The 12,616-nt window shown below is 33.9% G+C and overlaps 1 protein-coding gene across 1 annotated transcript in view; it reads right to left on the bottom strand.

The window, feature by feature from the left end:
- Positions 1-419: 419 nt before the first annotated feature.
- LOC106108775 (irregular chiasm C-roughest protein-like) overlaps positions 420-12,616 on the bottom strand; it is a 69,436-nt gene continuing 57,239 nt past the window's right edge. The window contains exons 14-22 of the mRNA XM_013290036.1: positions 11,920-12,073; positions 10,816-11,054; positions 9,900-10,070; positions 8,721-8,836; positions 6,718-6,872; positions 5,887-6,072; positions 5,161-5,267; positions 2,732-2,825; positions 420-2,317 (exon numbers count right to left, since the gene is read on the bottom strand). Of these exons, the coding sequence (XP_013145490.1) occupies positions 2,280-2,317; positions 2,732-2,825; positions 5,161-5,267; positions 5,887-6,072; positions 6,718-6,872; positions 8,721-8,836; positions 9,900-10,070; positions 10,816-11,054; positions 11,920-12,073 (1,260 nt within the window). The 3' untranslated portion in view covers positions 420-2,279. The remainder of the gene's footprint in view (positions 2,318-2,731; positions 2,826-5,160; positions 5,268-5,886; positions 6,073-6,717; positions 6,873-8,720; positions 8,837-9,899; positions 10,071-10,815; positions 11,055-11,919; positions 12,074-12,616) is intronic.

Here is a 12,616-nt window from a genome sequence, read left to right as displayed (position 1 = left end):
CGCTGCCGGCCTTTAAGGGAGGAGTTAGCTCTTTTCTTGAAGGCCCCTAAGTCGTAACTGTTTGGAAATACCGCTGAGGACAGAGTGTTCCACAACGCGACTGTACGAGGTAAGAATGTGCGTGAAAACCTCGTCGTTGTGGAATGCCAACCATCGAGGTGGCATCGATGATATTTGGCACTCTGTCGACTCGTAAAACATTGATTCGAAGACTACTCTATATGGAATAGAGTGTAAAATTTATTTGCATAACAATATATCAAATTTCATCATTGTTATGTAAAAAAAAGAAGGTAAATTTTTATCAGTATTTAAAAAAATTGTAATAATCTATACTAATATTATAAAGAGGAAAGATTTTTATTTTTGTATGTATTGAAATAACTCAAAAACTACTAGACCGATTTTAAAAATTCTTTCACCGTTAGAAAGGTAATTTATCTATGACTAACATAGGCGACATTTTTTAATTTCACGAGGGCGAAGTCGCGTGCAGTAACTAGTTCTACATAAAGTGTTACAACTGAATCTAGATTTAAAAATATTCTTTGTCATCCATTATTTTGCAATCAACTGTACTATAATTACTATATGGCTCTACTTTCGTGTTTCAAAGTATGATTGGTTTAAAATCGATAAAAATAATTCCGATAGTCTATTTCCATGTCAAATGAAATAAAAAATGTAGGTTACACTAGTCAGTCTTAGATCGAAATTTTAAACAATTTTTGAGCATTGACTCTGAAAAAAATTAAACTCAAATAAAATAGTGAATTATTTTAGATATTTTAGTAAAGTAACGATATGTTATTAATAATACGTCATAGAGACATGATATGGCACTCTCGATAGTACATATTAATTTGATATATTTCATTCAAACATATGTGAGAATTAAAAATTACTATATATTTTGTAACTTAAGACACATAGAAAATAAACTAAAACTGCTTCGAAATAGACACTTATAGACAAGGTTTTACGGTTAATAACGCAAAAGCAATTAGGAATAAAATGAAATCCAAATAAAAAGAATGAAAAGTTACACTTCGATAAAATCTATGCAAAATCCACATCAATTATAACGAATATTCCATTAAATTCTAGAAAGTAATGTACAAAAAAAAATTACAACAATCTTATAGGATGACAAGTGTTAGTTTAATAGCAATGAATATTGACTAAAAGAAAATAATAACTAAAGCTTCACTGCAGAGACAATTGCATGTAATCGATTAGGGTTAGGTCACACTAGTTTAGTAATTTAGTCGAGTACCGAGTGAGTACTTGCGTAGTATGTGGAGTGTTTTGATAGTTGTACTATTACTATTTAGACTAAAAAAGGTTAGTACTTTAGCTTTTTAGCAAAGTATAAGACGATATTTGCAGAAAAATGGAACAGAACTTATTGAATCGACTAAATTTTTAGCTTTACAAGTCGACTAAAATTTTAGTATTTCTGATAATTTAGGTACTAAATTGGGACTCGACTAAATTATTAGCCTAGTGAGAATTAGCCGTTAATTACTGTAGATAGAGTGGATAATACAATGTCACTGCAGTTAAAACTCATCGTAAGAATATTCTATTTGATAGAATAACACTCATAAATGCTAAACTATATAGTAGTAAAGCTAAGTAACTTATAGATATATTTATACACACAATAATTACAATATTACAATAGTAACAAGACCAGTCTCAGTCAGATTGTGAAATTGACAACATCCCAATTATAACAGTGATAAATGACGTCATTTCTCAGTAGACTTAATTCCTACAAGGCCAACAGTCACAAACTCTAAGAAAATTGACAAAGTACATCTGAAATGATACACATAGACCGTCAAATTCATCTGACTTGGTGAGATAGGTGCCGTTAACGCCGCTATTTCTGTCAGAAAGTGACCAACTTAGTCATAGAATGACGCAAAACAAGACGGTTCAAAACAAGGACCTTGTGACAATTTGCACAAAGACAGAACGTAGGTGTAATATAATTTAGTGACGCTTATAATCACCGGGTCAGATAAATCGGACTAAACACGAAGCAATATCAAAACGCTTCGTAAAATTGATAAAAGAATTGACATAAATTCACAAGAGCCGTTAAAGCAAATTAAAAAGAAATAAGACTCACAGATTAATAACACACAAAATAAAACAAAAGCACATCGACATTAGTATTAGAAAATGTAAAAATATTTTAAAAATTGAAGTCCTATAGAACACGTATTTTACACTAAACATAACCACTCTATAACTATAATAGTTTTTAGTTACACGTGTGTAGCCAAAGGTTGTTGATGGCCATTTCCTGAAACAAAATAAATCCATTGTAGAAATATCAAGAATTTAAACAAAGACATTCAAAAAATATAGAGTAGGCATAGTTGAGAATACACTTGGACATTTTTCTAATCTCACTAACGCTATTTATAACCTCAACACCACATGTGAATATAATTAACTAGCTTCCGCCCGCCCGTCTGCGTGGTCCGTATTAATAAAAAAAAAGAAAGTAGCCTATGTGCTTTTCCAGAATATCCTCTACATCTAAGCCAAGTTTCATCAGTCAGAATTTCAGTTTGTCGACTAAACGGTTGAACAGATGACGATAAAATTTGGCATACACGTATAGGATAATCCGGAAGCACACCGGCTACCCACTTTTTTAATTCCACGCGGACGGAGTTGCGGACGAAAGCTAGTAACGCATAAAATATCTTACCTTTCTTCGTAACAGTAGTATTACTTAAAGCCCTAGTTGTTGCTGCCAGTATGTAATGCGCGCTCGGAGACTGCGGCGTCGTCGTCGCGCCAACCTGAGAACATTCGGAGATTAGTTCCACCATACTGGATACGAAGTAATCAGTCAATGAGGACAGTCTCAGAGATTGTGTAATCAAGGTTACATTGCAGTGATTTGTTCTGCGAATTCCAATTGTATTTGCTTCTATATAATTAGTGTGATTATTAATGAATTTGTCAATGGATTGCAAAGAGGTTCAAGAAATATAGAGTAGACATAGTTGACTCTTCACTTGAGAAATTTATCACAAAATCTCACTAACGCTAATATTTTGATAGATTTGTATTACATTTTGTAACACTGTCAACTTTATTTTATAACAACGATGGAGCTTATTACAATTTAGTATTTTTATTATTACTTGGTAGCACTAAACTCGACCACTGATATAGTACCTCTCGGTGAAAGTACCGGTGAAAACATGTTCTTCACCTCGTCTATATATTACTAGCCGTTCCCGTGCGACTTTATCCGCATGAGATTATGAAAATTTTATTTTATTGTTCACATTTGTCAAGTTATCAATTACATGACATGACATGATGACAACCTTGCTTCCTTGATGTTGGCAGCAACTTATGGTCTCTTTCCCACATTAGGGTTTTTATCCAAAATATTTACCCCGTAAGTTTAATGAACTGAAAATATATAGCCTAAAGTGTGACGTAAGTGTAGGGCTTTTTATAAAAGAAATAATTATTTAAAAATATGCTGTAATTGCTGACATCTTAGGCAACAAAGAAGTGTGTGTTTACGCTTTATTATAATAGTATAGATAGGTCTTTGGTATGGGTATAAAAATAGAAAGCCTAAGAATGTAAAGATTTTTGTGAAGTATTCGTATGAAGGGCATTAATTCAGATTTGACGGCTGATAGAGATGTATGGAAGAGTACATACTGTGTAATTTTCCTAATCAAATGCTGATGACGATTTATTTTTCTTATTATTCTGTTGATGTTCTTATAATGTTTTTAATTATGTTTCGTTATTCAGTTTCAATGTGATGTATATTTTAAAAACATTCCGTGATTCACCCTTTTAAATCCGATGTTGTTTACACCTTTAACAACCCTTTTAGAATGTTTATCGATTTCACATTAAAAGCTTTTCACCGTACTTAACGCGTTGTGAATCGCTATTGAAACATTCCTACCTTTATAGGTGTTATAAAATTAGAAATTCATTTAGGTCGAGATATTGATGACTTACAATGAAACTTTTCTTTGTTTCATCACAATACTTAGTTTTTTTTTTTAAAAACAGTACATTTTTGGTAATCTATCATCATATCATATCATCACCAGCTCACTATATGTCCCCACCGAGGAGCACGGAGCCTACCCTAAAGTTAGGGTGACTAGGCCATAGTCAACCAGGCTGGCTTAGTGCGGGTTGGTCGACTTCACACATATCTTTGTATTTCTTCGCCGATATGTGCAAGTTCCATCACGATGTTTTCCTTCACCGTAAGAACGTCGGGTAAATTATGTACATATGAAAATTTGAAAAATCGAAAATCACATTGGTTCGGCGGGATTCGAACCCAAGACCTGTAGATTACTACTCAAGTGCTTAAACCACTGAGCCACCGACGCTCGTACATCTAATACTCGTAATCTATACTAATATGATAAAGCGTAAACACTACTTCGTGGTGTAAGATGTTAGCAATCACAGCATATTGATTAATTCTTTTTTTAACAAAAAGCCTTTCACTTACGAAATGCTTTAGGCTATACATTCACGCAATTAAACTTAGGGGCTAAATAAATTGGTACACCCTTATGTGCAAAACGGATCATAACCTACAATCTGCAAACTTACTAAACTAACGCGTACCATCCTTCGACCACATCTTCACCTTGAGTGGGATAGTGGTCAAGCGCTGGTTTTGCAATTTAAAAAAAAAATATGCAAGCTAGGTTATTATGTTAACGGTAATAATGATATTTGCAATTGAGAATATGACAAATATAAACAATAAAATGAAGTTTTTATAATTTCACGCGAATGAAGCCGCATTGGAACAGCTAGTTTACTAATATTTCCTTTAACCATTCCAACTAAACTGTAGGCTTGTGCTAGGATATGATTCACGATAATAGTCGAATGGTGGATTTATAAGTAAGAAAAAAATTTAAATTAGAATTTAAGACATCAAGTCTAATCTTAGTTTTATTTGTGTATTTAAAGAATTACTATCCCTAATAATTTCAAAGGTCGAAGTAGCATAAAATAGTTTGAAAAAATATTTCTATTTTCTAAATTAAATTGTAGTTCAATTTGTGAGTGTGTCGCAGATACTCTGTGAATACGTGCGGGACGGACATATTGTTTAAAACTGACCACTGGCTGTGCGCTCTCCGTTGACATCGTTGAATTTGTTATAGGACTTGTTGCACATTGCGGCGACGTGAGGCTCGTCGGCGACGTTATTGAATGCGATGAGTTACCTAAAGGAAAATATACTTCTGTGAATGATTTGCATTGAATCCATTCTTCTATAACGAACAGTAAAAACGACTATGGACAGCAACATTAGAAAAATTGCAACTAAATCTTAATCCTTGTCCAAGTATTCCTATTATATCTTATTAATATTATAAATGCGAAAGTTTAGATGGATGTTTGTTAGAGTTTGTAGCCTAAACAGCTGTTTAGCCGTTCAGCTGAACGGATTTCTATGAAATTTGGTATTGATGTAAAGAATAGTCTGGAAGAACACATAGGTTACACTATTTTTTTTTATTATTTACGCGAACGGAGTCGTGGGCGAAAACTACTTTATAAATAATTCTTATCGTTGTTAATCTTTGAGAATTATATAAACTCGTTTCTTGAAGAACTCATATTCCATTGCAGATTGTCAGATCATTTTGTGGTAATTAATATCAAACCCTCCTTTATAAACAATTCGTTCAACAATTTTTTCCTGTCACAATACGTCTCCATTTAGGGGATCAGAGCCTTGTAAGTTAAGTTGACTAAGTCATAGTCATCCATGCTACTAGCCCAATTTTGGTTGGTTGACTTCACTCATAGAATTTTATGATATGTGGAAACAATCCTTACCTGAAGGTAATATAACAGAATTCCTGACAGAGGAATACGGTGGAGGCGCAGGAGTTGAAGCAGGTTTAGCAGTGTTGACAGTGGGGAAGCCGAGACTGGTAGTCGTCCGTAAGTGAGGGTTGCCGTAAGTTGCAGCGTATCTTACGTCCACGCCGTGTATGATGCCACCATTTGGTACTCTACTTCCTGTGAGGAAAACAAACGTATGAAAGAAAAAGATAAAGATCAGATAAATTGCAGCTTATTATAATATCTGATACAAATAATAGAATTAAGGTATTCGTCAAGATTTCTTATTGTAAAGTAGGCAAATTATGATAGATTTTTGTAGGCATAACTCAAAAATATGTCACCAGTAAACGTGTGGTTAACAAACTAACATGTCTTTTATTTTCAATTATTTCAAACTACACAGTTACCCCGTAAATTTGCACAATTTTTAACAATAGATAACATTTTCGACCTTCAACCATAAGTTTTCCCAAACAATTGAAAAAACTACGCCATTTTCACTGTCCTTTCCATTGGTCATAAATTTATTCGGCGCCGACATCTCTAAACCTAGTTCCCCTATTTTATGCGCCTTGGAATATTTATAATCTGTAAGATCCTTTGACTATAGAGGAATGGACTAGGCAATGTTCTGAATTGTAGCAAATAATTTCTGTCAGTTTTTACGAGATAAACGCTGACATTTTTGTAAAATTTAAACTTCTCTATTAACAGATTTAAAAACACACTTGCACACACGTTCATTTTTATTTAATAGAAAGGAATGCGTTACTTAACTGGTCCTGTTATTAAAAGTCAAAGGTGAGATCTATAACTTACCTTCGCCCGTCGGCACTCCTAAATTATTTAATGCATTACTACTGTCCTGTCGCTTGGTGGAGCGTTGCAATGAATTATTCTGGGAGCCATTGGTCGCATTGAATTGTATAGTTGATGATGTTTCAATGCTTCTCGGTAGGCTGCCGTTTATAGACCTAAGTATAAATAGAATAGGACATTTAAAAATCTTTATAGGACTTAAAGTAATTTACATAATGTGTGTACATTTGGTAAGCTGTTACTAAATTTACTAAATGTATGGAAATATAGTTTTGTATTAACTATTTGTTTTATTTTATGGAATATTTTTAAAAGAATTACTGAAATTGTAGTCAAATAGATAAAATTAATTAAAAAATGTTGTAACTGAGAAATTAGATATTTTTAAACAACAAACATCTCTATCTATACTATTATAATAAAGCGTAAACACACACTTCTTTGTTGTTTAAGATGTCAGCAATTACAGCATATTTTTGAATAATTCATTTTTTATTAAAAAGCCCTTATGTCACGCTATAGGCTATATTTTTCAACGCCATTAAACTTAGGGGGTAAATATTTTGGCTAAAAACCCTAATCTGGGAAACAGACCATAAGTTGCTGCCAACATCAAGGAAGCAAGATTGCCATGGTTGGTCATCATGTGTAAATAATAAAATTAGATTTTCATAATTTTATGCGGATGAAGTCGCACGGGAACAGCTAGTTTTTTTATAAAATTGTAATATCATCCAAACTGTAGTAACATTTCAAATAGATCAATATATAAAAAAAAATGGATCTAGTCTTAATTCCTAGATTTCCAAATAAACTATAAGTTAACTATTAAATATAGTTGTCTAGAGTATTCAAAAACCACCTTTTTTACTTTGCTTTGTAAATTTTCACCTATTTTACAAACTTCATATTAAATTGTCCAACCATGGAGTGCTATTCATTACCGCTTTAACCTGAATTCGCGTTGAATTCAGGTTAAAACGTATTACGTCATCGTCGTGTAGGATACAAAATAATCTAATAATTATTTATAAAGAATACCTATCGACTCTTATAAAACCGTTTCAATTTGATTTATATACTAGCTGTTCCCATGCGACTTCATCCGCATAAAATTATAAAAAGAAATATTTCATTGTTTCATCATCACATCATCACCAGCTCACTATACGTCCCCACCGAGGGGCTCGGAGCCTACCCTAATATGGGGTGACTAGGCCATAGTCAATTACGCTGGCCAAGTGCGGGTTGGTTGACTTCACACATATCTTTGAATTTCTTCGTCGATATGTGCAGGTTGCATCACGATGTTTTCCTTCACCGTAAGAACGTCGGGTAAATTATGTACATATAAAAATTCGAAAAATCGAAAATCACATTGGTACATGGCGGGATTTGAACCCAAGACCTGTAGATTACAAGTCAAGTGATCAAACCACTGAGCCACCGACGCTCCTTCATTGTTTACATGCGTTAAATTATCAATTGCAAATGTCAAAATGACATGACGATGACAAAGCATGACAACCTTGCTTTCTTGATGTTGGCAGCAACTTATGGTCTCTTTCCCACATTAGGGTTTTTATCCAAAAATTTTACCCCCTAAGTTTAATGGCGTGAAAATATATGGCCTAAAGCGTGACATAAGTGTAAGGCTTTTTATTAAAAAAATAATTATTAAGAAAAATGCTGTAATTGCTGACATCTTAGGCAACAAAGAAGTGTGTGTTTGCGCTTTATTATAATAGTATAGATCAATAACATTGGTAAAGTAAGTATTAAATTTTTCTAACATAATATGTTACTAATATTATAACTGCGAAAGTTGGGATGTTTGTTAGACTTCATAGCCTAAACTGCTGAACGGATCTCGATGAAATTTAGCACAGATGTAGAGGATAGTCTGGAAGCAGATATAGGCTACTTTTTTTTATTCAATGCGGTTAGATTCGCGGGACAAAGCTATTGAATATAAAACATGAATTACATTTTCGTAATATTACCTGTTAGGTGTCAATTTTTCACCGCTGAGTGTCGGCGACTGTACACGCAACGATCCCGGGGTATAGTCGTGTCCATAATGCACATACGTTTGATAGCCATTGTTGAATCCATTGCCCTACGATAGTAAAAAGCGGTTTAATAGGATTATTCGAACAAGTGGGCGCAGACCTTTGAAACTATCGCACAACTGCTTTGTGATTCTCGATTGTTTCGCAGCCAATTCAATTGTTTCGTTGCACAATTAAAAATCGGGCAGTGGACGCAGAATCAAAGCGGGACTAAACAGTTGTTAGATAGTTTAGTCAAATGTTTGCACGCTCTAAAGATTTATTGTACAAAATCGATTCCCGCTGTCTCTATATTTGCTTAAGGGTCTGTCCCACTGGCTGGTAGAGGCTCAGATAGCTTTAAAATGACGTCACTGTTAGATAAAATAACAAAAACCGATATTTCCATCATATACTTCACACGTTGAATGTTCATCGTCATCTTTCTCCCTATCCTACTCCCGTAAGGTCGGCGCAACAGGTTTTTGTCCTCCACATAACTCTATCATCTCAGTCATCACTCCCTTCTTGATCATGTCATCTTTTACGCAATCCATCCATCTCTTTCTAGGTCAACCTCTACCGATGTACCCTTCCACACTCATAACTAAATCTAGTATATATCACAGTAGATAAATATTAATAATTTAAATTAAAATATTTGGATTTGGCTCACGAGATTACCGCCATGTGGCGTATGAAATCGACTACCATTATTCCGATAGTCGTTTCGGTACACGGGCTGATAGCGAAGAACTTCGACCAATACCTCAAGAAGCTCTCGCTAGACAGTTGGATTAAGGGCCCGATATAAAAGGCGGTTATTTTAGAAACCGCACGAATAGTGAGGATGTTCCTGTCTCTGCAGCCCTGACCACTGGTTGCTTGAGTCATCGGATTCCGCAGCCAGTGGACTTCTATTTTTTTATATATGTTTTATTTTGTTATTTTTTTAAATAAAAAATCATGTAAAATACATTATATATAAAAATAAGAAAATAAAGATATGAGACTTAATAATTATTAATGTGAATAAACATTTCACATCAGCATTACCATGGCAGGGCTATAATAATCAAAGCTAAAACATAACTTATATCAAAAGCTCGCGTGCTATGAGATAATACACACCTTGTAGCAGTCAGAATAGGCGGGATCTGTGTAGTCGTTACTATATCTGTATCCTTGGTATGTGTTGGTCTGATTCACCGCTGACAACGCGACTGTACCGGCTAATGGAATACCGCTCCCTAATTTCGCATTGGAGCACAAGGTACTGTCCGAACCGGTGTTGGAATAATCCTGCGTAATGGATGAAGGTTTTAGTAACCATTTGGTAAATTAATATCCTATGATTTGGTACAGTATTGTCTTGTAATGATTCGTCAAAGAATATCTTACTAATATTATAAATGCGAAAGTTTAGATGGATGGACGTTTGTTTGAGTTTGTAGCCTAGACGGCTGAACGGATTTCGATAAAATTTGGCATAGATATAGAGGATAGTCTGGAAGATCACACAAGTTACTCAGTTTTTTTTTAATGACACGCGGACGGAGTCGCTGGCAAAAGCTAGTTAATAATACATTTCATTGTGAAACGTTTTTGGTATATCTGAGATTTAAAATTGTAATTAAAAGTAACAAAGAAGTAAAACAATTGGAAATCAGTACAGATATTAATTCAAAATATCTTCTAAAGAATGATATTATTCATAAAGAAGCGTTACTTTTGTAATGCGTTTCTTTTGCGTACATCGTGAAGAATAGTAAATATACCAATTGGTACATCTTGTATTTTGTTGTGTAGATTCAGTGACGATTATTTTTCGCCGAACTGATAAAATTTGTGTATTCCATACTATCTGTCTCCTTTTAATGTTTTAATTTTAATTAAGCTATCTTTTTCGCACCGCTTGAATATGTTTTAAAATGTAAGATAAAAATGCGCGTGTGTTTTGTTTTGTGAGGAGGTTTACATATGTATTGTTTAAAATCATTCTTCTGATATCCGAACATTAATTGATTATTAAATAAAAGAAACTTACAACTTCACAACTACCATTAGCTTGTCGTAATTCAAGTTTCAAATCGCTTATATTTGAATTCCGATCGTTTTCCTTAAACAATTCCTCAGCTGTTACTGTAACATCAGGTTTCTCCGTCATTTGAACCTGTTTGTTCTTCCTTTGCTTTCTTTGACACAATATCACTAACATTATTAGAACAGCCACCATTATTGTCCCAGATGTGGCTCCGAATAAAATCAATAGCAGGGGAAAGGATTCTGCGAACAATGGAAAAAATGTCGGCGTTAGAAATATTTGTTTATCGGATATCGTAAAAGAAAATAACATTACATTAATAGGAGTTGGCAAAGGTTATCTAGGGAATATCAATAGTCAAGGGGATAATAGTTTTTTTTAATTCTTTAAAAGAATATTTCAATGAAAAACTAATAGGTTATTTTCCTGTTATACAGTTAGCACTGGAATGCTTGTATAAAATCATTTTGTCGCTTTAAAACTTATTGAAAAGACAAAGTAATAATAGAAGTCATCATCATCAGCTTACTATAGGTCCCTAATGAGGGAGGAAGTCTTCCCTAAGTTAAGTGACTAGGCCTTATTCAACTGGGCTAGTGCGGGTTAGTTAGCTTCACACATATCTTTGAATTTCTTCCCCGATATGACAGAGGAATTTTGTAGCAATAGAGCACATTAGTTCCACTTCTTAAATAGAAGCAGGAAGTGACTCGGTCACAAGGAACTATTAAGGAACAACTGGGATATTTTTACGACGATGTGTGTGGTCGTTATGGTCATTATGGTTTTCGTCAAAGACTTTCGGATAATGCTCGTATCCGTTGATATTTTTTATAAAAACTCTTGAGACATATTTATTCTTTATCGAGGATGTTTTACGTCTCGGATAGTCGTTTATTTATTTATAAAAGATCCTTCTAGATTTCTTTGGAAATATTTTAAGACTTTTATTAAAAGACTATAATAAAAAATACTCTTTACTTTTAATTCAGGATAAGGCAGTCGAACCGTTCACTTCAAACCATTTTGCTAAAAGTTGTGTTACAATAAGGAAGCCAAGCTAGAAGGAGATAGAACTAAAAATGGAGAGAGAAAGTAAATACTTACTGTTTGGTTTGAGGGTAATCACCATAACGTCGCTTCCGAATTCATTGGAGACATTACATTTATAAGTTCCGAAGTGCCTTGATTGACTTTCTCTGATGATCAACGTTGAATTAACAACGCCTCCTGGTTGCAAATCTTCCAAAAATGCGTAATCCTGAATTCAGAATTAATACGATTAAAACGATATCGTACCCCTCAGGCAGGACATGAGTTGAATTCGTAATAACTACCGCAAACTGGATATCGACTTGTAAGGAAATTTTAAATTATTATAATTGGCATATCTTTCTTAAATTCTAATTAATATTTATAATAAAGAAATACAAATCTTTTCTCTTTATAATGTTAGTATGGATAATTTTAATAAAAAAAAAACTTATTTCCACTAAACATTACACATTACACACCAAGACCTAACACATAGCTCTAATTTCTTCTTCATTTTTACTAAGTACTACATATCTGTTTATTTTTAAGTTTGTTATTGTAAGATTCATTGTGTTCTGTGGGGCTGGGGCCTGGTGATCTATTACACAGGACACCACTCTAGTTTGGACACCAGTTCCCTGCGCAAGGGGAAAATGGTATTACTGGGGGCGTGCCGGCCCTGCAGTGCTAAGATGTTAAAGCAGGCACTAACACTGTTAAAACTACACTGACAATCGCTGTAACAGCTGTTATATTGAATTTCTTATTC

This window comes from Papilio polytes, unplaced genomic scaffold (assembly GCF_000836215.1).
Source record: "Papilio polytes unplaced genomic scaffold, Ppol_1.0 DF821400.1, whole genome shotgun sequence".
NCBI lineage: Eukaryota > Metazoa > Arthropoda > Insecta > Lepidoptera > Papilionidae > Papilio > Papilio polytes.
Note: the sequence above shows the minus strand (reverse complement) of the source record. Positions and strands in the feature narration are given on the sequence as shown.